The sequence below is a fragment of the Lissotriton vulgaris genome, chromosome 11, assembly GCF_964263255.1.
Source record: "Lissotriton vulgaris chromosome 11, aLisVul1.2, whole genome shotgun sequence".
In the NCBI taxonomy this organism is placed as follows: domain Eukaryota; kingdom Metazoa; phylum Chordata; class Amphibia; order Caudata; family Salamandridae; genus Lissotriton; species Lissotriton vulgaris.
In genome coordinates this window covers 861,768,310-861,794,527 of record NC_141699.1, presented here as the reverse complement: position 1 = coordinate 861,794,527, position 26,218 = coordinate 861,768,310, and the positions used below count along the sequence as shown (strand labels likewise).

The 26,218-nt window shown below is 44.5% G+C and overlaps 1 protein-coding gene across 3 annotated transcripts in view; it reads left to right on the top strand.

Annotated features, from left to right (window-relative positions):
* Positions 1-26,218, top strand: part of ATG4B (autophagy related 4B cysteine peptidase) — a 552,878-nt gene that overhangs the window by 516,816 nt on the left and 9,844 nt on the right. For all 3 annotated transcript variants that reach the window (XM_086944003.1, XM_086944004.1, XM_086944005.1), the window contains one exon: positions 20,498-20,591. In XM_086944003.1, the coding sequence (XP_086800129.1) occupies positions 20,498-20,591 (94 nt within the window). The remainder of the gene's footprint in view (positions 1-20,497; positions 20,592-26,218) is intronic.

Below are 26,218 nucleotides of genomic sequence, written 5' to 3'. Positions count from 1 at the left end.
CCCCATGAGACCATGCGACCCCTCCCCCCCAATGAACCCCGCCCCCGAACTCTAACAGCCCCCCATCCCCCTACCCCCATACCTCAGAAACGTTGAAGTACCTGCCACGGCATAGTGAACACTCGACCCCCAACGGGAGGCCGGAGGTCGTCTACCCCAATGGATCCCCATTGAACTCTCCCCAACCCCTCAACCACCCACAACCAACCCGCAAATCGGGGAGCATACATTTGTCTTCACTCAGAGGGTGCCATTTGCAAGTAGAGGATTTGATTGGAAGGGAACCCACTCTAAACTGATGGTACAGTTTCCTGTCATTGGGTACTGTGATAAGGTCCCATGATGTATTCAACTTTTCATACTCCTGATGTCGATTAAATTAAGAATCTTTTAGGTTAAACAAGGGTGGGTTCTTTTATTTACAGCCCAAATGTATGCCAAAACTGCTGTATTAGATTATATATTAAACATTTTAATATTGTTTATAGTATGATTATTACTTTTGAAATGGTTATTATCAGCACTTGACAGAATTCCAAGACCATGACCTAAGTTATTCCCTTTTCCTTCCACTGAGTTTGTCTTCCTAAGGCATTTCCTCTGCCTCTATTTCCCTGCTTGTGGAGTTCTGTGGTTTATATGCAATATTTGTTTCTAAAACTTTGAAGTCCTTACTTTTTGATTACCACGTTGTAAACATTCTGAATCATATCTAAGTGCTCCTGTCCCTATTCACCACTCCATTCACATTATTCACGCACTGCTTGATACATACATCCTCCGGAGGCGTGGCCTGTCCCAGTTGGTCCGTCAGGCAGCAAGCAGCAGGCGGGGAGCGGTGCTAGCTGGTCAGCCTGCGAACTGGTGGTTAACCAACCTGTCGACCTGTCTCATTGACTCATTGACCCCTCTACCACCTCTCCTGCCCCTACACCGGCAACAACATCAATCCCTAACCGTGCTTTGGGAGTGTGATGTGGTGCGGTCTGCTACTGCCTGACTCCTAGCTAAAAAGGTCAACAATGCGCTCAGGAAAAAAACAGAGGGGTGCAGGGTCAGGGAAAGAAGAAATAAACCAATTGGTCAAGGAAAGACTCGTCCAAGCAGGATTCCTCACCTGATTTAGTTATATATCTGGATGATACGAATGAAAAGAAATCCCCCCATCAAACAGCAGCCATGACAAAAGCAAGGATGGCTGAACATAAAAGGAAAGAGGGGTTCAAAATAACAGAAGGGCTAGTTAATTCTAAAAAAGAAAGTCTACGCACTATCAGTCTCCCATCTCAGACAGAAAACACAACCCTAGGAGACCTTGTACCACTCGTGCAATGTGATCTGGATACTGAAGTTGAACCACAACTAGAAAGTGACAGTGCCTTTAGAAAGACAGGACAAGACCAAGCAGGTCAAACAGATTTGAAAGATGATACAATTCAGAAAAGCTCAGCTATAACTAAAACATTAACAACAGAAGCAGAAGTCGAAGTCTACAACCTAACTCTTATCGAATCCCTTTTTTCATTAAATCTCAGTTGCTGGAAGGAGCCGGGACATAGTGTCGAATTAGTTCAGCAACGGGAATCATTAAGTCTGTTAGAACCTTGGGAAGCGTTAGATCAACCATTAATAGAATGACTAGAAATAACACCACTTCCACATAACATGAGTAAACAAAAGCTTAACTATCCTCGGACCTCATCTTTTTCTTTGCACAGAGTGGCGGGCCAAAATTGGACACAAAAACAACAGGCCCAAAGGCAGGAGGTACCTTTACATCAGATAAAAAGACATAGATCTATAGGAGTATATCTAAACCTATACATTTAGGGAAACTGAAAACAATTTGCTCTTGCTTGAGGAGCAACACTCAGCTCCCAGTATTCGACCCTCCCCCAAAATAACTAATGAGCTTAAAGACGCAGACGATAGAGTTCCACCCAGTACACGGGGTGCACTTTTATCGACACTGTATTCAGTCTCAACGGCAATCTCCCACCAAGCGGATAAGTATGACTTCCAAATGAACCTTCTAAACATAATGGCAACCTACATAGTAGGAATAGACAAGAAGCTACATGCACTCAATTATCTGATTACCAGGGCCCAAAAGCATAAATATACGCAGAAGTTAATTGCCAATGTTCAATAGCAGGTAAAAATCCACAAATTCTATCATTAATCTTGTCGGATATACTGATGGAAGTAAGAGTGTAAGGTCACATACTAGACAAAGAGTTTACAAACACAAGGGAAAACGTTCAAAAATACAAAACTCCTAGCAGAATCACCTTAAGCGATGGTAAATCATGCCTCAATAAATCAACCCCCCACCCCCCTTGGCAAACATCTAGTTAATTGAAACAAAAGAGAGTACTTCTAATAGGCAAGTCAATCATCCCGCCAGTAACATAAAAAATACATTACGGAGATAGTGGTAGCAAAGCTAGCAGTTTCAGTAAAGGAAAAAAAGAGGTTAAGGAAAATACATAACAAAGGTAAAATAGTTCAACAAAATAAAATATGGCAATTATTTTCTCAACTCAAAAATGAAAAAACATCGAGGAGAACTCAAATAAGATGGACCCAGAACTTGCAGTCCAACAGACCTTGACTACAGCCCCCCAAGAGCATGCCTCTAATATGCAACGATCAAAGGAATTTATGTTTCTGGATTTTTTTATGTCGGGAAGAAAAAGATTCGCTAGTGGCACAAGATCGAAGAAATAAGTGAATAAGGAAAAAACATATGAGGATCCAAAGGAAAGATGCACCTTGGAGTAACAAGGAGAGGGCATACAACCAGTTCACGAGCATCATACTAATTGGTATTTGGCAGACTTTAGGCTTCAAAACGTTTTCCAACCTTTACAGAAGATCGATCTAGATTTACTGCATACAACAAATGGAAACCACTCAAAAAAACTTGTGTTACTTCCTATTTACATCTCAAGAAGGAATTTTGATACATTAAACAGAGGTATGATTCTAAAATTGATAAAGGAAATAAGGGATATAGCGTATATCAAAACCTCTAACTTGTTACCAGTCAAATTTAAACCTCATCCACTTTTGAACAACAGAGAGGTAGCAGTAACAAACTGGACCTCATCAGAGATAGTAGATCATATAATGATATATCAGCAAAAGTTCAAGTCCTGGGGGATCGATTTACAAAGGATCAAGGCCCCAGGTCCTCGTAACGAAGTTGGAAAATCAAAAGACTAGTATGGCACTGATGATGATTATTTTAATAAACGTCTATATTCACCCAAGAAAAGAGACAAAGGGGGAGCACATGAAAATCTTGTATAAAATGATAAAAACATGGCAGAGTCAATAATCTCAGGCACAGTTCATTATCACAGGTGACTTCAACACAAATTTATGCAAAAATCACCAGAATCAGCACAAATGTGGCAATAGATTTAGAAGTCAGCTAGAAACATTAGGCCTAAAACATATGAATGGAAATTCAAAAGAGGATTCACTAGCATCAATCACCTTTTTAAGTGAGAAGTAAAGCTCAACAATCGATCGCACGTTAGTGAATGAACACGTAACGGTCAAGATGTACAAATTCCAAATTATTCCATGCACTGAGAGCAACCATTTTTATCAAATAATGCTATTTGAACAAAGGTTTGCTCGGTTGACGGCATCTAATGAACTTATCTCTATGCCCCACACACGAAATCAAAAAAGTCTGAGGTGGCGAGGTACAGGGATGGAGAAGGTGATGGCCGAGGTCTATCTTCGAGCAGGAATGAAAGAAGCAACAATAAAGGAAACAGGAAATCAAGTAGTTCCACAATTAGTGAATGGTGAGAGACTAAAAGCCTGGGAAACCTTAAAAGCTGTCTTATTGGAAAAATTCCCTGCCAAAAAGAAGAAACCTCACCACAATTTACACAGGAAGCTTAACTGGCCTAAAGGTCACCAATCCCTGGTAGACTACTGAATTACGTAAGCAAAAACGCCTACAGCTGTGAGAAATCATAATAGTCTCAAACCAGTTAAAACGAGGAGGAAGACGGACAAAGCTGAGCAAAAAAATTAAGAATTCAATAGAAGAAAAGCTGCCGCAAAGCAAAAATAAACCATAATGTCACCATCTGGAACAATCTTTTTTGGCAAGTATACAATCGAACAGGAAAAATTCTGGCAGCTGATAAATGTTCAGACACTTGGGGAGACCAGACCACAAAATGCAGGGATCAAGGAAGATACATGGGAGGCCCACGTTGGAGAAATGTACACGGAACCAGAGCTTAAAGTAAAAACAGATTGTCAAGACAGATTAACTGAAAGGAGGATGTGCCAGAGACCCAGACGTCCCCAGGGATTTATGAAGAAAATAAAATGTAAATTGCCCACCAGAGTAAAAACATCTTCGAGGTAACAGAAACAGTTCAATTAACAAAAATCATAAAGAAATTAAAATCAGAAGGCACAGCTTTCCCCAACAGAATCCCAAATGCTCTCTTTAATGGAGAAGCAACATATTCGGTGCACTACTTTGAACCCTTCCTTAATGAGTTGTTCCTGATAAATAGTATCCCAGAATCTTGGATGGGAAGTATTTTTCATCCAGTCTTCAAATTACAGACTCATTGCTTTAATAGATGTTGAAGCTAAGCTATATGCAGCTTGCCTGCTCAAACACCTTAATAAATGTTCCGATGACAACAAACGGATCCCTGAGACTCCAACAGGGTTCAGGGTCTGTGCAGGCACACTAACAAATCTTATGGCACTAATGCTTCTAGCCGAAAATGCCAAATATAAGAACAAGTGTCTGTTCACCTGTTTTGTGTACCTCAAGTCCGCCTTCAACCGTGTGCCTTGAAGATGTTTATGGGAAAAATTGGCTAATTGGAGTATACCAAGTAATTTACTGAAGGCCATTAAAGAACTATATAGCGGTACTTGGACTCAGGTCAAAATAGGGGACGCAGTTGCGTTACAAAAAAAATTGGTACCAACAACGGAAAAGCAGGGGTGTGTGCTAGCCCCCAGTCTCTTTAACTTGTACTTATCTGATCTTGAAGAAGCTCTATGAGAAGTAAACAGTCACCCACCAATGTTAGAAATTGAGGAAATTGAGTGCCTTCAGTATGCGGATGATATAGTGCTATTAAGCCAAACCCAAATTGGTTTACAACACGGCATGAGCGCAATAGCCAAGTACATGGAATTGCAAGGGCTAGAACTAAATTTATCAAAAACAAAGGCAGTACGGTTAGTGGATACCAATTTAAGAAGCACTCTTGGTATATGGATGGAAAAAAAGTTGAGACAGTAGCCACATACAAATATTTCGGATTTAAAGTCGAACAGAAGCTGAGTTACAAACAGTAGCTTTCAGCAAACACTCATATGTGGCTTTAAATTACTAAAAAAGGAATTAAATTGTCCATCTTATGCCCATCTACTATCCATCATGCTCGCACAGCTAATGTCATCTGTGGCCTATGGAACTGAAACAACAAGGGGTTGGGAAATTCTAACTCTAATCAAAATCCAAACAAAAGTTTATAAAAACGTATTCCACATTCAGAAATCAGCATTCCCGTCACAAGTACGACTCGAGTTTGGCTTGTCCAACCAAATATTCTGGTTATTAAACTATGTAGGAGGCTCCAAGCATCCGAAACTGGTTCCATTGAAAACCCCGGGCTGGAAAGAAATTGAGGTGCAAAAAGAGAATAAAATACAAGGCTCCTGGAGTTGCAATATAATCCAGGTTATAGAGGATCTTTAGGTGCCAGACATTTGGAATTCCAGCATCTGGAAAGAGGCCTTCAACAAAGCAATTAACTGAACAACAAAACTCCTGTCTCATTCAACAGATGAGAACACTCTACTACAAAGATGACATGCTTGGACGGTGATTAAGTCTTATGGTACTAGGAAGCCTCAAGAATATTTATTAGCCTGCTTTTTGATGGCCTTGAAACATCAATTCATGAAATTCCCCTTTGACATGTGGGAAATGAAGGATCTCATCCCTTCCTGGAAAGACCACAATCAAAATCAATACTGTTGATTGTGTGACTATAAACAAGAGTCTCTACAACACGTTGTCTGTGCATGTCCAAAGTTAATAAAAAAAAATAATAATAATATTAAAAGAAATATTTATAAACATAAACATTCGAACATGCAGAGAAGCTGTAACCACCTGGTTAGGCGGTACCTCTTTCCCCTTAGTTTGCAGGGCGGTACATTTTTTTAAATCTGTACATAAAAGAATTAGATCAAAATCCGGTGGAGATCCAAAATTGAATTTAAATTTTATGGAAATTTCAAAAAATATTTTATGGAAAACTAACAGTATTTTTCTACCAGTGTGCAAAAAGTATAGAGCCACAGTCTCATATTGTATTTTTTTATTATGACAATGTTTTTTAAGAGTCAAGCACTTTATGGATAATAGAAATTGACTTGAGTTCACTAAGGGCCCGATGTAGGTAAACGGGATTTTCCGATTTCAAAATACCGAGGCGGGCCGATTCGGTATTCTGAAATCGGAAAACGAGATGTAGGAAAAAAATACCGAATGAAAACCGATTCGGTCGGCATCGGTAATGAGATTCGGTACGTTCCGATTCAGCTCGGTCCGAATCGGAAATTACCGAATCGGCCAACAACGAATCGGAAAACACCGATTCGGCTACCACCGAATCGGATATTTCCGATTCGGCGAATACCGATTCGGTAAAAGCCGATTCGGTAAAAACCGATTCGGCAATCATAGACCCATGGCGAAAAAGCCCATAGGAATGCATTGCATGAACCGATTCGGATTTTACCGAATCGGATAATACCGAATCGGATTTTACCGAATCAGATTTTACCGATTCGGTAAAAGCCGACTCGGCAATAGGCGATTCAGCCAATGAGGTGGCTCCCCCTCCCCCACCCAAACAGGGAGTGGCAACCCTGGCAGGTGCAGCCAATTAAGAAGTTTCTAGAAGTATCTGGAAAGCCTGCCTGAGCCCAACACACAGTTAGCAGCAGTGGGAGAAGGAGGTTGCAGACTGAGCAGGAGCAGGAGAATATGGCAGATCAGGCAGGAAGCCAGAAGTCCTCCCAAAAGAGGAAGCCCAAATTCACCACCACAGAACTACAGGTGCTGGTTGAGGAGGTGGTGAGGGTGCACCGCCAGCTCTTTGGCAAGCTGTCCCTCAACATGCCAGACAGCACCAAGAGGAGATTGTGGGCAGACATCGCCCAGAAGGTCAATGCTGCTGGAGTCACCCCCAGGTCCATTGAGGAACTTAAGAAAAGGTTCTATGACCTCCGCAGCCTCACGAAGAGGAAGCTGGCCGACCTCCAAAGGCAGGCTGATCTCACCGGAGGAGGCAAGAACCCGGCGCCACCCCTCACCGAGCTGGAGGAAATTGTCTCCAGCACCATCGAGAGGGAGAGCATCGTAGGGATCGGGACCCTGGACAGCACTGCGATGGCCACAGCTACAGGTAAGAAGCATGCGCATCATGACACACCCTACCAGACACCTCCCCATTAGACACAATGCATAGGCAAACACCAGCACTGTACTGTCACCAACATACAAGAGACAAGCATCATGGTACATGTAGTCAGCAGAAGTTAGCCAAATATGTCAGTGCAGAATCACAAGACAGGAAACAGTGTGACACGGTGTAAGGAGATGCAAGGACATGTGGAATGCCATAATTGTACTGACTGTAATACATCGGCACTCAGTTTACAAATGCTTCTTTGTACCTAGGGGCACCATCAGGCGGCACCACTGTGGCAGCAGAGGGAGCTTCGACATCACATACTGCAGTGGCAGGGCCGAGCACCAGCCAGCCTGGCCAGGAGGAGGAGGATGAGGATGAGGAAGGAGACACCCCAGGGCTTGGAATGGAGGGAGTCCTGGTGATTGATTTCCAGGCAGTGCACTCCCCAGTACTGCCCAGCTCACCCCCCATGCAATTTTCACCATACAACTCCCCAACAAGGCAGACCATTCCGCCGACAACAGCTCCTGCCACAACCGTGGCCTTGCCACCCGTCCTACCTGTCCTGGGAGCAGGGGCTCCGGGACCGGCCAGCACCACACCACCACCAGTGGCACCCCAGCCCACTCAGCAGGCCGGAGGCAGCAGTGCCAGACGCCGTGCCACCACCACCACCACCACCACCACCACTGCTGCACCAGCACGGGAGGGCAGTGTGTTCCTGGGCCTGGAGGGCCAGATGGTCAAAATCCAGCGCCAACAGGCCAGATCCACCATGGCCTGCCAACGCCAGCTCCTGCAGCACAACCTGCAGATGGGGGAGTTGGTGAAGGGGTTCCAGGCTGTTGTGGACAGCAACAAGGAGGTGGCAGCAGGGTTGGGCAGGCTGACCACTGCCATCACCCACTCCTCTGCCAGGCAGGAGGAGCATGAGGTTGCGCGCAGGAGGGATGCCCGGGTGCTCAACCGGGCCATGGCCCGCCTTGCAGCGGCGACCGCACAGCTGTGCCATCGAAGCTCAAATCAGGAGTCGGTGCTGAGTCAGCATACGGCTGAGCTGACCAGGGGGATGGCCAGGATCACCACGGCCATGGAGGCCATGTTAATATCAAACGCCGCCTCCAATCCTGCCCTGGACCTGGGTGATGCTGGAGACAGCAGCAGCCGCAGCAGCCCGGCCAGCGCTGCATCAGAGCCAAGGAGGAGCACCAGGCGATCCGCTGATGCTGCAGGCCATTCGGAGGGGGCCGAGGGACACCCCAGTGGGTCTGGAAAGCGGGCCAAAAAATAGGCTGGCAAGGGGGGATGATCAAACCAGAACCCTGGACTTTATTTGTTTTGACAGACTCCATTTTTTGATGCACTTCAGTGATGTAACTGTGGTGCATCACTATTAAAAATTTTATTTTCCAAGCAACATTTAGCTGTCTTTGCATCTGTACTCAGTCAGAAATAGTTCTCAGTGATCTCCTCACGTCTGTATCTGCCATCACATGGCGTACACACCCCAGCTGGCTGTGTCAGTGGCACAGCTTCGTCGTCGTCATAGTCCTCGTAGTCAGACAACTCCACCTCAGTGCCCTTCTTGACCGCAAGGTTGTGTAACATTGCACATACAGCTATGATCTTGCAGCAGGTGATGGGGGTATACTGCCTTGCACCTCCACTCTTGTGCAGGCATCTGAATCTACTTTTCCAGATGCCAAAGGTCCGTTCAACAACATTCCTGGTGCGTATGTGGGCCCGGTTGTACCTCCTTTGGCTGGGTGTGGAGGGGTTGAGGTAGGGGGTGAGTATGAATGAGCGGAGGGCATATGCACTGTCGCCTGGAAGAGAAAGGGGTCACATTAGACACATGCATACATGTATTACACCTACCTACTATGTGTTATGGGGGTCTGATGATGTGGCTCACCTAGGAGGTATCCTTCTCCAAAATCGCCAGCCATCAGCCGTGCATATATGCCGCTCTGTTGGAATATATAGGAGTCATGGGTACTCCCTGGAAATTTTGCTACCAGGTCTGTGATGGTGCACTTGGCATTGCAGATCACCTGCACGTTGATGGTGTGTGTCGATTTCCGATTGCGGTATATGTATTCGGTGTCCGCTGGTGGGCAAATCGGAATATGCGTGCCATCTATGCAACCGATGACTTGGGGAAAGTGTGCCATCTGGTAGAAGTCCGCTTTGGTTTGTAGCAGTTCTGCGTGGGTTGCAGGGAATGAGATGTATTGGTCCATCCTGTCTATCATGGCGTCAAGGAATATGTGGAAGAACCTTGACAGGCTGCTCTGGCTCACCCCTCCTGCTGCTGCTGCTCCACTTTGATAGCTGCCAGACGCTACCAGGTGTAGGCTGCATAGCACCTGGACGTGCGCAGGGATGGCGTGTGCCCTTGGGGTGTGGTGGTCCAAGTATGGCTTAAGGTCCCTGATGAGCTCAAGTATGGTGTCAGAGTCCAGCCTGTATCTCTGTAGGATCTCAGCCTCAGTGAGCATGAACAGGGTTATCCTCTGTCTGTAGACCTGTTCATTTCTTAGCCATTCCCTCTGTCCTTCCTGCTGTAGCCGTAGCCGCCTCGCAATGACATAGAAAGCTGCCATCCTGCAAGTTGCAATGCATTTTGGGACTGTTTATATGGGTTGGAGTTGGTTACCACCTGATTGCAATCCATGGTAAATACCGAGTGAATTCTACCGATTTTGAGCCGATTTCGGTGTTTCTGTGCCTCCCTACATCTCGGAATCGGGGAATTTCCCGATCGGAGATTCATACGAATCGGCATGTTATCCGATTCGGATCATGTCCGAATCGGTATTTTTTCCGATTCGGTACATGGACCGAATCGGTGATTTTCCGATTCGGTGTCACTAACGAATCGGTAGTAGGACCGATTCGGTGATTTTCCGATTCGGTGTCAGTAACGAATCGGTAGTGGGACCGAATCGGTGATTTTCCGATTCGGTGTCAGTAACGAATCGGTAGTGGGACCGATTCGGTGATTTTCCGATTCGGTGTCACTAACGATTCGGTACATGGACCGATTCGGTCTTTGTAACCGAATCGGTGTTTTTCCGATTCGTTACATATCCGATTTTCGGTATGTACGTATCGGATTCTTTCACATTCGGTACACATTCCGAATCGGTTTTCTATCCGATTCGTTCTGTTTTTGGTTCCCTACATCTCGATGGCTGTTTACCGATCGGTAAGGGCCAAAAATCGGTATTTTCGGCCGATACCGATCGGTAAAGCCCTACCTACATCGGGCCCTAAATGTACAATAAGGATTTATGGTTTTAACTTTCCGTTAATGATTTTTACTAGGACGTTTTATTCATGTAAAATATGTTGTTTTGGTGTAATGGTTTCAAAAGACCGAACACTTGAATACATTTTCAGATTTCATACATACATACAATTTTACAACTTTAGTGATGATTCAAGTGATGCTATTACAATAGATGTTGAAAGAAATTGAATATAACTCCAATTTCACATTAAATTTTTCTTTGGTTTCAAAATTGTCATTAAGTAAACTGTTTAGGTTAGCCTCCATGGTGCCCATCACTCAACAATATTTATTTTGAATGTAGTTCTATTTTCCTCTAGCCTATTATTTTTTCAGCTTAAACTGAGCTACGTTTGACCAAGGCTTTCCTCAAGATTAGCTATCTTGTACCTCCCCTCATTTGGCATTTTCTTTTCTGAAGGCATAATCCATGAATTTCATATAATGCCAGTCTGGTTAGTGAATTCTCATTTGAATTGAAGTATTCCTGCTCACTTAACCATATATATTCACCAAAACTGTAGTCCAGAAAGAATAATATAGCCAAAATCCATCAATTGTCAGAAGAGTCTAGTTTGAAAATCAAATCTTTCAGCAAGGCAATTGAATCTTTATAATGAAGTTCATGTGAACAGAACTGTCCACGTTCTATAAGTGCCCCACCCTTTTTCGTGCCCACCTCCCTTCTTTACGTACACACTCTTGCTTCTTTTGTGCAATTTCTATCTCATCTCTTTAGTCCAGTATCAATCCCTGTAAACTTAAAATATTAAATGTCACGTTTTACATATTTTCATGTAATTGTTTGTAAAATCTTGCATTTCGTTGTTTAATATGACTTTAAATGGAGCCAGAATGAATTGCCATTTATGGGCTATCAAGAGGATATCTATCTTACCTTTACCCTTTAGCAATGATTTTGAAAGACTCTCACTGCCTCATGTTAGACCTATGATCTGAATCTCCATCTTTTATCCTAGTAGTCACAGTCATAAATGTTATTATAAATACTTTATCTCACTCTTCCACTCTTCCACATCCCCTCACTCTCTTTCTCGACTAGTTGTGGACCTGTATTTCACACCGTCTTCAGTTTCTTTTCATAAAATGAGAATTGTTTGTCCAAAATGTTCCTCAAAGTGGTATTTCGTCTTCCGAAGAGTCTGCTCATTACCCATTTCTGAATTTACTTTCACTAGCTCCTTATTTACCTGTCTTCTTTAGGGCCACTCCTCTGATTCAGGAACTGGAGTGATGGGTGATAATGGAACGTCATAGTCTTTAAATGTGTCAATGCCATTGTTACTGAGTGTCACAACAGAAGTATACGGGGTTAAAATAGCTTTCACCATGTTCCAATGTATGCTTTTTTAGGTCTCGCCTACACAGCGCATGCGCTGCATAGGAGGACCTTTAGCCGTCGCTCTGCTCTTTTTGGAAGCACATGCTCGTGCTTGTGGTGGCATCCACCTTGAGGGAGCACGCAGCGGCGTGCCACAAGCACAAGTATGTGCTTCCAAAAAGAGCAGACTGCGCGTGCACCACTCCCGGGCTCTCCTCCTGCTCGCCTTTCTCTCTCTCACGCGCGCTCCCATCCCCTCCTTGCACCGTGCACCCCCCCCTCCTCAAACAGTCTGCTGCTCTCCGTTCAAGTTGAGGCTTCCTGTGCTCTTTTACCTCTGGCGATAATCTGGTCACCTTCCTGAACACCCCTTTGGTAATCTCCTGCCACCCTATTGGTTCTCTTGTTTCTTCCGCTTGCCCGCTGCCCACGTTCAGTGTGCTCACATTATTCCTCTGTTCTAAGGGCAACGTTTTGGGGTGGGTGGTCTGTGATCACTCTACCCCCGCCCTCCGTCCCCGACACACACACAACCCATTCCTTCCAGTGCAGCCACACTTGCAGCCATAACCCCCTTTCACTGCTTCCTCTGCTAGAACGGGGTTCCTGCGCTTTGCCTAGTGCAGGAGACCAGATTCCCATTTGTGCTCTTCGTGTGTGTCCTTGTTTCCCCCCAGCCCCTTTCCTTTCCACCTCCCCTTCCGATTCACTTGTGCATTTCCTTACGCTTTTTTTCTGGTAAGTTGTTTTTTGGGACTATGTTGCAGATGTCTGCTTTTTTGGGTAATTATTGGTTGGGGTCCCGAGTAAATCGACCTCCTGAGGTAGACTTACTAACTCTGGCCATCATGTCCTTTTAAATGCTGTTTTTACCGTGGACTCTCACTCAGCAAGTCTTCTGAAGATGGTCTGTGTGGGTGTTTTGTGGGGTGCGGGTTGCCCTTCTCAACTTCCGAAATCGTCAAGCAGCGTTTAGTGAGGTAAGAATGGTGGGATTTTCTTCTGCTTTTCTCGTGTCTAGCTCGTGGGTGAGTTCGGCTGAGCTGTTGTCTTTACTGCTCACTTCGTACACTGCCTCTTTCCATGTGGCTCTTTAAACTTTCTATGGCTGCGTCTGTTTTTTTTTTTTATTTATTTTTTTTTTACAGTCCAAGCTGGGGTGTGAGCCGGTCAGCGTGGATGAGGCTGGAGACTTGCTCTCTCTCCCCTGTGATCGCCTGAAGGTGTACAGTAGAGCCCCCCATGGGTCTATTGAGGCTTTGAACGAAAGCTTTAATGGGCTAAATGAAACGACCCGCTGTGGTTTTGAGTGTACCACACCTCAATTCCAGGGTATTGCTTTTTGGTCGTTTCTTAGTCTCCATGCAGGTGTAATGCGGGAGGACCCGTGTTTTTTTTTGTATACTTGCATAATTCCATTCCAAAGTTAGATCCTCAGTGCTTCAGACTTTTAAATATATTGATTTCAAACATCTCCTATGTTAGAGGAAAATTACTTATAAGGTACAAAGACGAGACCTATTGGCTATAACAATGCTTGTTTGCCATTGCATCTACTATCCATGCCTTGTCAAGTGGGACTGTGGTTGAATACGTGGTAGTGCAACCAGATGGCAAAGAATCACCCACAACTGTAGACATTAACATCTCACCAGGGATCCGTTTTGCAGAAGGCAGTCAACCAAACGACCAACCTAAAAGTTTTTAATTGGGCAAGTCGCACTCTGCTTCTGTGTTTGGCTATAGGGATGGTGGTTTGCAAGGAACAGCAAACCACGCCCTGTGTTGCATTCCCAAATGGGAAACGTTTTTTGGGGTTTTTTTTGTATGAGGGGGCGGTGATTTTGCTCTTTAAAGGAACCGGTGCTGCTTTAGAAAACAAATCCCATTTGAGAACACATGAGTTGCAGGCTTGAATATTGTTCTTGCACGCTGATTGTGCTAAGATTGCAGGATTGCAGTACTTTTTTTTTCTCAAAACAAATTTTATTGCATCTACAGCCATACATATCCTGGTATAGCCAGGAATACTGATATGAACAGTAACGTACAGAGTGAAATTGCTGATGTCGACATTTATAACATCTGGTCCAACATTAAAACAGGTGAAAAACAATGTCATGTCATTCAAACAATTCCTGATGTTGTCTACCCCTGCCACCCCAGCCACATTAGCCTGAAACATACAAGAAGGAAACCTCCTACCGCTCTACTATCCCAGTGTCTCAGTAACCTGTGAGTTAGATGCAATAGGTTCTAAGTAAAGACCACAGTAATCTGCCCACCTTGTCCATATTTTGGGGTGCTTCGTAAAGCATCCCCTCTGTTTAAAAATAGGAAGTTCTAAACTCAGACAGAAGTCTATTCCCTTCTTTTGATTGCCGTACCTTTTTGTTTGTTTTGTGAGTATATTGTTTTTCTGTATGTTATTTTACACACTCCTATGCAGCTCTATCTCGTTTTTTTAGTTGTTTTTATGCCCCTTTGCTTTTGCTTTTTCCTCTTGGGCCTATCACTTCCCTTGCTCATATTTTGCTTTCCAGATTTTTAAAATGTCACTTTCCAGTAGGCCGCATTTCTCTTGCCAGTCTTATCTGAGCCACATAACAACACAATAACCTTCAGCCTCTCTCATCACCCTTTACCTCTACCCATCCCTAAACCCTCCGGTCACCCTCACCTTCCTTTACCTTTACCCACACAAGAATCCTCGTCACCCTCACCTCCCTTTACCTCTATGCACTCCTGAAACCTCAAGTCACCCTCACCTCCCTTTACTTCTACCCTCCCCTGAGACTTGAAGTCACCCTCATCTCCTCTTATCTCTACCTACCCCTGAATCCTCATCACCTTAAACTCCCTTTATCTCTAACCACCCTGAGCCTTCAAGTCATCCTCACCTCCCTTTACCCACCTCTGAGTCCTCAAGCAACACTCACCTCTCTTTACCACTACCCATCCCTGAATCATGAAGTCACCTTCTCCTCCTTTTATCTCTACCCACCCCTGAGTCCTCAAATCACTCTCACCTCACTTTACCTCAACCCCCGTGATCCCTCAAGCAACCCTCACCTCCCTTTACCTCTACCCACCTCTGAGTCCTCAAGCAACACTCACCTCTCTTTACCACTACCCATCCCTGAATCATGAAGTCACCTTCTCCTCCTTTTATCTCTACCCACCCCTGAGTCCTCAAATCACTCTCACCTCACTTTACCTCAACCCCCGTGATCCCTCAAGCAACCCTCACCTCCCTTTACCTCTACCCACCTCTGAGTCCTCAAGCAACTCTCACCTCCCTTAACTACTACCCATCCCTGAACCATGAAATCACCTTTTCCTCCCTACATCTCTACCCACCCCAGAGTCCTCAAATCACCCTCACTTCACTTTACTTCTATCCCGTGATACCTCAAGTCACCATCACCTCCCTATATCACCGCCCACCCCTGAGACCTCAAGTCACCCTCACCTCCCTTTACCTGTACCCACGCCTGAGCCCTCAAGTCACCCTCACCTCTTCTTACCTCTAGCCAACTGAGCCCTCAAGTCACCCTCACCTCTCTTTACCTGTACCCACGCCTGAGCCCTCAAGTGACCCTCACCTCTTATTACCTCTATCCACCTGAGCCCTCAAGTCACCTTCACCTCTCTTTACCACTACCCAACCCTAAAACCACTTTAAAAAAAATTACAGTATGTTATTTAGAAAAACAAATATGTAACTGCTTGTTATAGTACTGCGTTGTAAAGGTACAAATACCTGTATGGTTAAGGCTGCGAGGTAAAGGCTGTTTCCCCTCAAGCAGGACACAAATGTTTTGGGACACTATCTTTTGTTTTATGCCTTTCAATATGTTTGGCAGACACCTTCTCCTCTTTGACAGTTTGCCTCCTCCCTCCAAGCCTTCCCCTTGCACTCCATACTTCAGATGTCACATGAGACAGCGCATGCAGTGTCGCTTGTGAGACGTTTTGTTTACTTATGGGGCTAGAGCTCACCCATTGCTTACCATTGGTTGGATTCGCTGTCACTCTCATTTCCTTGCTTCTCTTTCATCAGCAAGTGCTGGCTTTACTTCCTCTTCTTGTGTTTGTCCATAACCTGGACTGTGGCCCAATACTGCTTTCCTTGCCCTATGTCCTTACACTGCTTGCCACTTTGAGGGGTACTTTTTTCGCTTTTACTTGCACCCCTTTGCTCCGTTCCATATTGTTGCTTGCCCTACCCCCAATCTCCTCCTGCTTTGTTGCTTGTCCAGTCTGCCCCTCCCCAGGTTGTTGCTTGCCCGTCCACATCCCATCCCTTCCTCTTTGTGGCTTGCCCCATCCTGTCCCCACCAGAAAAAAAGTGCACAAAAGTCACACCAACGGGTGTCAAGATGCTGTAGAGATGCAAGCGGCACTGCATGCCCTGTTCTGCTTGGCCTTTTTGATACTGTCTTTATGCAGGGTCAAAACGACTAACTTCAGCTCAAATGTAAATTCATTAAAGGATTTTTTGTGAAGGCAGAGAATAATCTCACACTAAGAAAACGGATCACTGCCCCTTGCGGTCAGCACTTGCTTTGCAGCTTCCAGCCAGCTGTACAATATGACTAAGATTGACAAAGCCAAGCCAAGCATATCTTTATTCGCCACATTTCTGTAGCATAAAAGGATAAAAACACAGTGCAAACACGCAAAATAAATACCAATCCTGTCAAGAATAATATTACAGCTGTACAAAGTACATTAAAACATCACATTATTGCACAGTTCCTCAATTTTACTATCTGCGATATAAAAGAGGCGACTGAGCAGCATATCAAAGGGCTATGTAACTTTTACAGAAATAGCAGAGCAGGAAGGTCTACATTTAAAACCTTTTAAAAGTGACAATAAAAACTCGCTTCTAGACACATGATTAAAGGAGTAAAAGAGCACAATATGTAGGGTCGACTGAACAGACTTACAAAGCCAATAGCTCTTCCATAGGTGACACCTAAAGGCTTTTTAAATGCTTGTTACTACCTATTTCTTCTTGGCATCCTTATATCTGCCATTTGGTCCTCCTCATTCAGGTGAGTGCATTGGAAATAGACTTCGGGTCCCTGATATTGTCTGTGAATTGGTTAATGTCTAGTTCAACTAGTTTTTTTCATTTTGCTGATGAGGACATTGAGCAAGAGAAGGGTGAAGATGTAAAGTGCAATTGTGCTGTACTTTTATTTCCTGCGAAGCCTTTAGACATAAATGCATTTGTACTTCGTATAATTGGTAGTTAGAGTGATTAACAATAGATTAAAAGCATGAGCGATTGCGATACGGATCGTAACGCCATTGAGTGCATATTAGCAGCAGAGAAAGACAGCTGATAAACATAATACCTAAACCTAGTACAATACATAAAAAGCACTGATAGCCAGGCAAGCAGGAGATTATAGACTAAATTGGTTTACATGCATAACTGTAGTGCTCAATTGAAATACATACCAGCTTGATGTACAGGAAGCGCAGTTATAAATGCACTTCATTACGTGCATACAAAAAAAGAGGATAACTTTATAAAGAACAATTTCAAATGGACACAATCTGATGCACTGTGAAATAGCAGCAGCCAGATAAACAAAGGCCCTCCAGAAGGAATTTACAACAGCATTAGCAGAAGACAGGACCTGATAAAGCTGGAATATGCACTGTCCTCACCCCTGGTAGAAAGTGTCCGGCTGTCACATCAGGCTCTATACACAAAGGCTACATTAACTGCATGCGCGCTAGCGGGTTTTCCTGCTGCGCGCTGAAATTTGAAAATCGTGGCTTTCGTGACAAAGCCAGCTCGTCATGCGCGCAGCACAGGTAACGCCCATGACGAGCTGGCTTTGTCATCCGCATCGAAGGGGTTAAAGTCTTAATAACATGAAAACAACAATACTGGCACTGAAAGGAGCTTCCCTGTACCTGTACGTGAATGTGCTCCTTGTGAAAGAGTAAAATACAGTCACTCAAATTAAAGTTAGCCAGTGGCTGAATAAGGCTGACCCGTTGCCCCATGCAGTATGTTGTAGTGGGTGGAAGCAAAGTGTGAATGACACAGCAGCTGATCAGTGCATGAAGAAAGCTGCCTGAAAGCCCCTTTAGATAAGTATATTATCCATATAATTTTTGTAAAATAAAAAGGTCTTCGCTAATGCCGGACCTAAACGGTGAGGACTTGTGACTGAGTTTACTGACAAGATAGGTTCCATCAGCGATAAAATCAGACCTGACTCCTCCATAAACAATAGCCTTCTCCCAAAAACCAGAAATATCTGGGATACTTCATATCACGTCAGCAGTGAGGATCTTTCCCCATTATAAAATATCTACAAGCTATTGTGTAGACTCTTTTAACAGCAAAAAACATAAAAAGCAACTTCTACATCTTCAAACCCTTCTGGTCTGATATGGTAAATGTACTTTTTATGTCGAGGTGCTTTCCCTGATGTTTTATTATCTGGTCAAATAACCCAAATTCTCAAAAAACACAATCTGGATCATACTTTGCCATACAAATACAACTGGTAACACATTTTCCTTGGCTTGGAAAACCCATCAAGTGAATCTTTGCTAAACGATTTGATGGTAGAGTCCTTAGTTTGTTCTCTTCTTTTCGCACCAAGTGACATCAAGTGGGGAGACTGAGGAGACGCATCTCTAGTACATATACAATCCCCTGTTGAGTTCCTCAAGTCTCCGTTCCAGCTCCTACAATTTTCAACCTGTACATGAAGCCAGTGAGTCTGATCTTTGATGATATGTGTTCCCCCTCACGGATAATGAATGAGTTAATGCTCATTTTATAGAGTTCCATGTTACTCAAATGGTGTCCTGCTGTTGTGATTGGTACATCACACGATTATTTAGCCTAACGGCTATCATCATAAATGAAGTCCTTACACTGCACTTCCATTGAAGCTCTTTACTCGTGGATGTCTAATAATTTTTCGATTCTCAGCCTACATAAAACAACTTTTCTCCTCATTTCTACTAAACCTTTGGACAAATTTGACTTTTCAGAATTAGTCGAACTGAAATCAGAAGGCTTGTTAAGTCACTGTCACCCTTAGTGCACTCACTGGACTTCATACTAGATTCAGTCCTCACTCTCATCCAACATATGAACTTGGTTGCCAAGTAATAAACTTCTACCACCAATATGCAAATAAAAAAAGCAAGCTCTTAATTTTCGCAAATCTTATGAAAACCACTAGCTGCAGGCTTATTACTGATCTAATCAATTTCGACCAGATCACCATAATTCTCCGCAACCTGCACTGCCTACCTGGCAACCAGAATCAAAGTCAAGTTACGCTGTCGCACCTACAAAGCTGTTTACTTGACTAAACCAATTTACCTGTCGAAATTGCTGATCATATCTGGTGGTCCCAAAATAACTCAAAAACCGAACATAGTAACACCTTGAAGTTCCTGGATTCAAAACCTGTCTGGGCAAAAAAGTCACATTCATAGATGCCGCAACTACCGCCTGGAACTTTCTGTCCCTTGATATTTTAATGGATCCCACCAATTCCATTGGTAGGCAATTTCCAATAACTCCCCTTGTCTGGCTCTTTCTTTTACTCATTTGGTATAAGCCTGTGCCTGTCAAATTTATATTTTTGTGCAATGATGTCCTCAAAGGAGTTCTGTAAAAAGTGCCCTAGTGCTATCTGTGATTTACTGGTGCAATGTAAAGCTGTTTAAATAAATCTATAAAAAATTTAATGCATTGTTCTCTGAGTGGGACTTGAAGATTTTGATTGGCAGATATTACATTGCAGGTGGGCGTGCGGCTGGTCAAGGTTTAGAAAGGTATCCCAAGGCAAGGCCATGTATAAAATGAATACTAACAAAAATCGTTTGTAAGGTGTCCTGATTATGTCTGCAACCAGGCAGATGCCAATATGATGAGGTAAAAGTGTGCTTAGGGAAAATGTACAAAGTACAAATGAGCAAGTTCGAGACCTTTTCTAATGAGCAGAGAGAGCATGTTGATAAAGGCCATGTAGCAAACTATTGTAGGTATCTAATTTACTTAGAACAGTATGTAAATGTATATATTTATAAATATGTTCACTTTTTTATTATTTCATTTGTTGTTTAGGAACCTGTGTTTTCTCAGGACACAGTTTCTGTAGAAATTGTATTTTTTCTTTTTTTTCCTCACACAATTCAGCAGTTTCATTTGTTTTAAATGTGTGTGGCCTTTACCTGATGAAATTACACTGTACCGTTTACTAGTATTGTTACTGTTTGGTGCTTTTCCCTGTTTGCCACTGCAATTGAAATGTGACAGAGCTAGAAGTCAAAGTTCCTAATTAGTTCACTCTTTCTTGTCCCTGTTAGATGTCTCATCTACGAGGAGCCCTGCCTATGTTTGAGTTGGTGGAACGTCAGCCCTCCCACTTTTGTAGTTCTGATGTTTTGAGCCTCACACCAGGTAAGACTATAACTAATTCGAAATGTGTACTTGTTGAAAGGAGTGTGACATCAGTAATCCATTTGGGTCAGACACATAGAAAGAAGTGGAAGTAGACTGCAGAGGAGAGGGCATAACAATATGGGGGAAAAGAAAGTGTCAGAACCAGTCAATTTATGAGGGACTGGCATTTTATTGACCGCTGACCTTGTAGAAGCCTAGTAAATTTTACTGTTGGTGTAATATGCTGATGTTAGTGATGTGCATTTTGTGTCCCTCCCCCCCCCCCAAAAAAAATATAGACATATGCATGTCAAATGTCCATGAAAACTAAGATGAAACATAACCACATGTCTTAATTTAATATGGTTTGGCAGTAAAATCGGTTTGATGTCTGCTTCAATGAAACTTTGCCTTTCTTTATACAATGGCCAGCTGAAATTGGTGCTTATCGCGATCTTCATTTAAGTAGGTGAGTGCATTTCTCTTGGCAAGTCTAGCAGCTAGCTATTACCTGCCCACAGTTGCTCTAGTGAACTAGCCGCAAAAGGACAAGTAAAAGTAACATGCCAGAATGAGTAGTCACTGCTCTTCTTCCCGGCCAGAACCATTCATGACCTCGATCAATTAATTCGGGACCTCATCTGGAACAAGGGCCGGCCCCACTTCGCATTATGGAAATGATATGCCCCACTAGTAAAGGAAGGTTGGCAGTTCCTAATATGGAACTGTATTACTTGGCGGCACAATCACAATGGGTGACTAGATGGTTCATAAATAACAGTTTAGAAGACCCAGCAGCCATGCAGCTGCCATGGTCTCAATCCCAAATATATCAACTGTTTCACCCTATTGCTAGGTGACCACGCTGATCACATATCTACTTGGCTCGGGCACACCGCTGTTACAAGAGGAGCCTGTACCTAACAAAAGTTAAAAGCCCCGTCATGACCACTTCTAGGGACACCTAGGAGAAAGACGGGCACATCCAGCGGGGCACTAGCTCGCTGGCATGACGCGGGATTAAGCATGTTGGGGCTCTCTACACAGACGGCGCCTTGATACCATTTGAGACTGGCAAATGATTATGACCTACCTGCAGGTCAATTCCTACTCTACAACTCACTCACGAGATCGCTTTTCACGACATGTGGCGATATCGCTACTGAACCGGAGACACATCTTCTGATGCAATACTTGCATGTCATGGCCAATGGTTCACATATTGTGCACTGGCTAGTAGAGGCGCTACTAACACACTATTAAACCCATGACGGCCCTTTAGCGTGATGGGAAGCAGTCAGGGGACAACAATGGACAGACTGCTAGCCAACCCCACTAATATTCTGAGAAATTCTAAGTTTAAACTAATACATACATATATAACGCAAAGGGCATACCTCTCCCCAGACAAACTAAACCAATACTTTCATACTAATACCGCTGCATGCCCGTGCTGCTTACAGACAGACACAGACCTCCTACAATAGCTCTGGTACTGCGTCTCCCTGTATACTTACTGGCAGAAAATTGTCACAGCACTTGCAACATGTACAGATAGGAGAATAATGCACACATGGGAGGTTTGCATATTAGGGCTCTATCCTAGATCAAAGAAAACTAGGGCCACATTGCAATTTATCGATTTAAGCCTGATTGTGGCAAAGAGGTTAATAATAACCAAAAGGTGGAAACACATTGACCCCCCTGCTGTTAACAGTTGGACAAGATCGCTCCTAGTGTGGGCACAAGCGAAAAGCACATCACTACACAGAGAGGAAACGGCTGGATTACGCAAATACCCTATTGCGCAGTATTGGCATACCATACTTGTAGACTTAACGAGCATAGACTGCGAAAAGGGGAATAATCCCTCGCCAGCAGCAGAAACACAGGATTAGGACACGGACTCACAGCCACATGCCGAGATAAGCTCAAACTGAGGACTAGGGTTAACTTAGTGAGATTGGCCGCATCTCCAATAGGTGTTTGACATTGGGAGGGGCATGAGGTTGTCTAGCGGGACAGGCTCGTTCAGTTTAAAGAAAGCAACCAGCTTAGCATAGATCAACTGGGAGTGGAACATACACGTAGCATACACATCGACCCAAGAGTGACAAGTAGATAATGGCTTTGTTAGTTTGTTTGATTAATATAAATATATATCACATTTTGCCTCATTCTTTTGATTTGATTGCATGCTCAACTGCGTTCCTCGGCACTGGTTCCGCGATAGTCAAGTCAAGTCAAGTCAAAAGATTTATATAGCGCGCTACATACCCAGAGGGTCTCAAGGCGCTTAAAGAGGGGTGGGGAGTTACTTGTCGAATATCCACGTTTTGAGTTGTTTTCTGAATGCTAGGTGGTTCTGAGTAAGGCAAAGGTGAGTGGGAATTGAATTCCAAGTTTTAGCTGCTAGGTAGGAGAAGGATCTACCTCCCATGGTGGTTTTGTTGATGCGGGGTATAGTGGCAAGAGCTTGGTTGGAGGATCGTAGCTGGCGGGAGGGGGTGTAGAAGGATAGTCGTGTGTTGAGGCATTCGGGTCCGATTTCGTAGAGTGCTTTGTGTGCGTGGGTTAGGAGCCGGAAAGTGATCCTCTTATTTACGGGGAGCCAGTGGAGGTTTTTCAGGTGGTCAGAGATGTGTTCTTTGCGCGGGATGTCTAATATGAGCCTGGCTGCGGCGTTCTGGATGCGTTGTAGTTTTTTCTGGAGTTTAGCGGTGGTGCCGGCGTAGAGGGTGTTTCCGTAGTCCAGTCGGCTCGTGACCAGAGCGTGGGTGACTGTTTTTCTAGTTTCGGTGGGGATCCAGCGAAATGTTTTTTTGAGCATGCGAAGAATGTTGAAGCAAGATGAAGAAACGGCGTTAACTTGTCTGTTCATCGAGAGTGAGGAATCCAGGATGACGGAAACCATCAAAATCTTCGGAAACCAACAAAAGAGCAGTAACCATAGCTGGCTGCTCCACATTATGTGGGGAGGAAGTTAGACAGTTGGAGAATACATGCTGGGCTTCTGAATGCTATTTGGCGACTACAGTATGATACTTGGGGTCTATGAAATTAGGAATTGGCAGTCTCATCACAGCAAAAATCAAAACAAATGTAAGACTGAAGCAAGGGTGCATGCTAACCCTTTTACCTTTTCATGGTTTTGTTACAAACCTGGGATTGCCTCTTTTTTTTTTTTTACACTTCTATTTTATAGGCATTTATCAAATATAAGCGTCAATCATTTCACAGTGGCACATTAATTTGTTTTTTAAACACATTGCAATTTTGATACAGTGACTTCACTCCCGCAGCACAGTCCCCAGTTTATTGTCTGTCAATCTTGCGGGCGTGCCCCAGGTCTTCCCATTGATGGTATGAATTGAGTGTGACACCAATATGTCTAGGGTGACCCTTAAGCCTCCCCACCAGATATCAGGGCTTAGTTACTATTAAATGCACCTGAGTCCAATGGGTGATTTTAGTCACATCACTGTGACTACATGCTAGCCGGGGTGTGCATGCTAGTCGGGGTATACCAGATATGGCATGTGATAAAAACTAGCCAATCCTATAACTTTCAAACTACTGTTTCAGGGGAATGTGATGCTCCAATTCTGCTGTAGAGGGGTCGTGGGGTCCGCCTCTGTGGAGAGAGAGCCATCTGCGCCCACCTGCGCCTGTCCGCTGCCTCATCGTGCAGCACCCCCGCAACCACTGCCACTGAGTAGGCCAAGACCCCCTCTCGGGACACACCACTAGCGGTCATCAGTCTGATCATCCCTCTCTCCTAGGTCCTCCCAGTGATGTGTTCCAGTCATTCAGTCAGGCTAGTTTGTCATGCCCATCATCATCCTGAGGGTCGCCAGCCTTTCCTCAGCGTCTGAGGGCTGTTCCCGTTCGTCCCCCACCTCCAACCACAAGTCAGCTATCAGTTCCCAGTGTGCCTCCTCCCACTTTAGAGCTTTCTCCTTTGCTCGAGCCCACAATGTCACATCTCTGTTCGAGGTCTCTACCTTATGCCGTGTACTGGACTTCCAAACCATTGCAATTCATCTCTTCTCTAGTATTGCTAGGTCAAGGAACCTGTTCCTGACCCGCTTGGGTTTGGGTCTAGGAAAGGCCCCTTAAAGGCATACCTCTATAGAATTCTCCAGTGTTCAGTTCAGGGTGGCATTTAACTTTGACAGGACCCTGCCCAGTATACCTGAAGCTGGGCGCACCCTCATGTCATATGTCTGAAGTCTGCATCTAGAGTTGCGCAGTGGGGATAAGGTCTAGGTTTACCCCCGTAAATGGCCCTTATCTTGTGCGCTGTTAAGTACGTCCTGTGCGTGTAGTTGAATTGAATGTACTTGAAGTGTGTGTAGCGAGACACCTTCTGTAGATATGTCAGTATTCACCCCCATTCAATGTCAGGTATATCGCGCCCTAGCTCTGTGTTCCAAGGGCATCCAGGGGTTTCCTGTCCATGGTGTTCAGTGCTTTGTAGACCATGAAATCAGGTGTCTTCTAGAGCCCATTGCCTGCAGTAGTTGGAGAACAATGTAGGCCGTAGATTATTCGTGTCCCAAACCTCATAGAATGTGAAATGTGTGTGAGTGCCTTGTAGGTGAGTAACTGGCCCGCTTGCAAGGTGATCTGTTCTACCATGGCTTGTAGCTGGATATGGTTGCTCATATAACAGTTACTCACCATCACTATCCCAGCTTCTGTCCAAGCGCTCATCTGCCATGCTGTAAAGAAAGGTATTGGATCCCCATATGGTAACCCCGCTAGTGTGAGCTCAGGGGCATAAAGCACTGTGCTGCCCACTCGCCTAACACAGCACTACCAGCAGTGCAGGGCCATGGACAGGAGTCCCGGCCGTGGGATCTTTAGTGCAGACTGGAGTAGTTTTGCAAACAGTGTCCCCTGGTTAAGCTCAGAGCCAATTGGGCCTAGGTCTTCTAGGCCAGCCCCGTCCAGCCACCTGGTGATCCACTGAAGTTGTGTCACTGTGAAATATTACTCCAAATCTGGGACTCCCAGTCTGCCCTTGAGTGGTGGGCAGTGAAGGGTGGTAAGTGTGACCCTTTGGCGGCCTCCGTTCAAGATCACGTCCTGCAGGAGAGCATCCAGATGTTTGAAGGGCCAATCCTGCTTCCACTGCGTTGGCAGGCGGCGTCCTTGTCCTAGACATTTGCCAGGCAGCAATGTGTGCATCCCTCCATACGTTCGCAAAGCTCTCTTGTATGGATAGACAGGTCCCCCTAGAAGGGGCACTTTGCCCACTTGGTCTTGCAAGACTGTCTGGTTTGAGTCAATCTTATGCCCTCTTCCCATTAGGTACTGCTCTGGTCTATTGAAAAGTTGAAGAATCCACAGCAAGAAGTCTCTTTCAGGAGAACAAGTAACTTACATTCGATAATGCTCTTTCTGGTAGAGATTCTTATCTAGCCACAGATTAATCACCACCCCACCCATTCTCCCCATTCTGTGGTTGGACTCTCCATCTAGTAGGAGCCCAAGTCAAGGAATCTGCACACTGTCCAGGTTGCTTTTGGGCTCCAAGTCTGTAGGCGTGGACAGTCTCAAAGGGAACTGACTTCAGTGTGTGGGAGTGATGCCTTTATAGGCCCCGTACGTCACTTTCAGAGCGAAGTCTGAACTGTGCC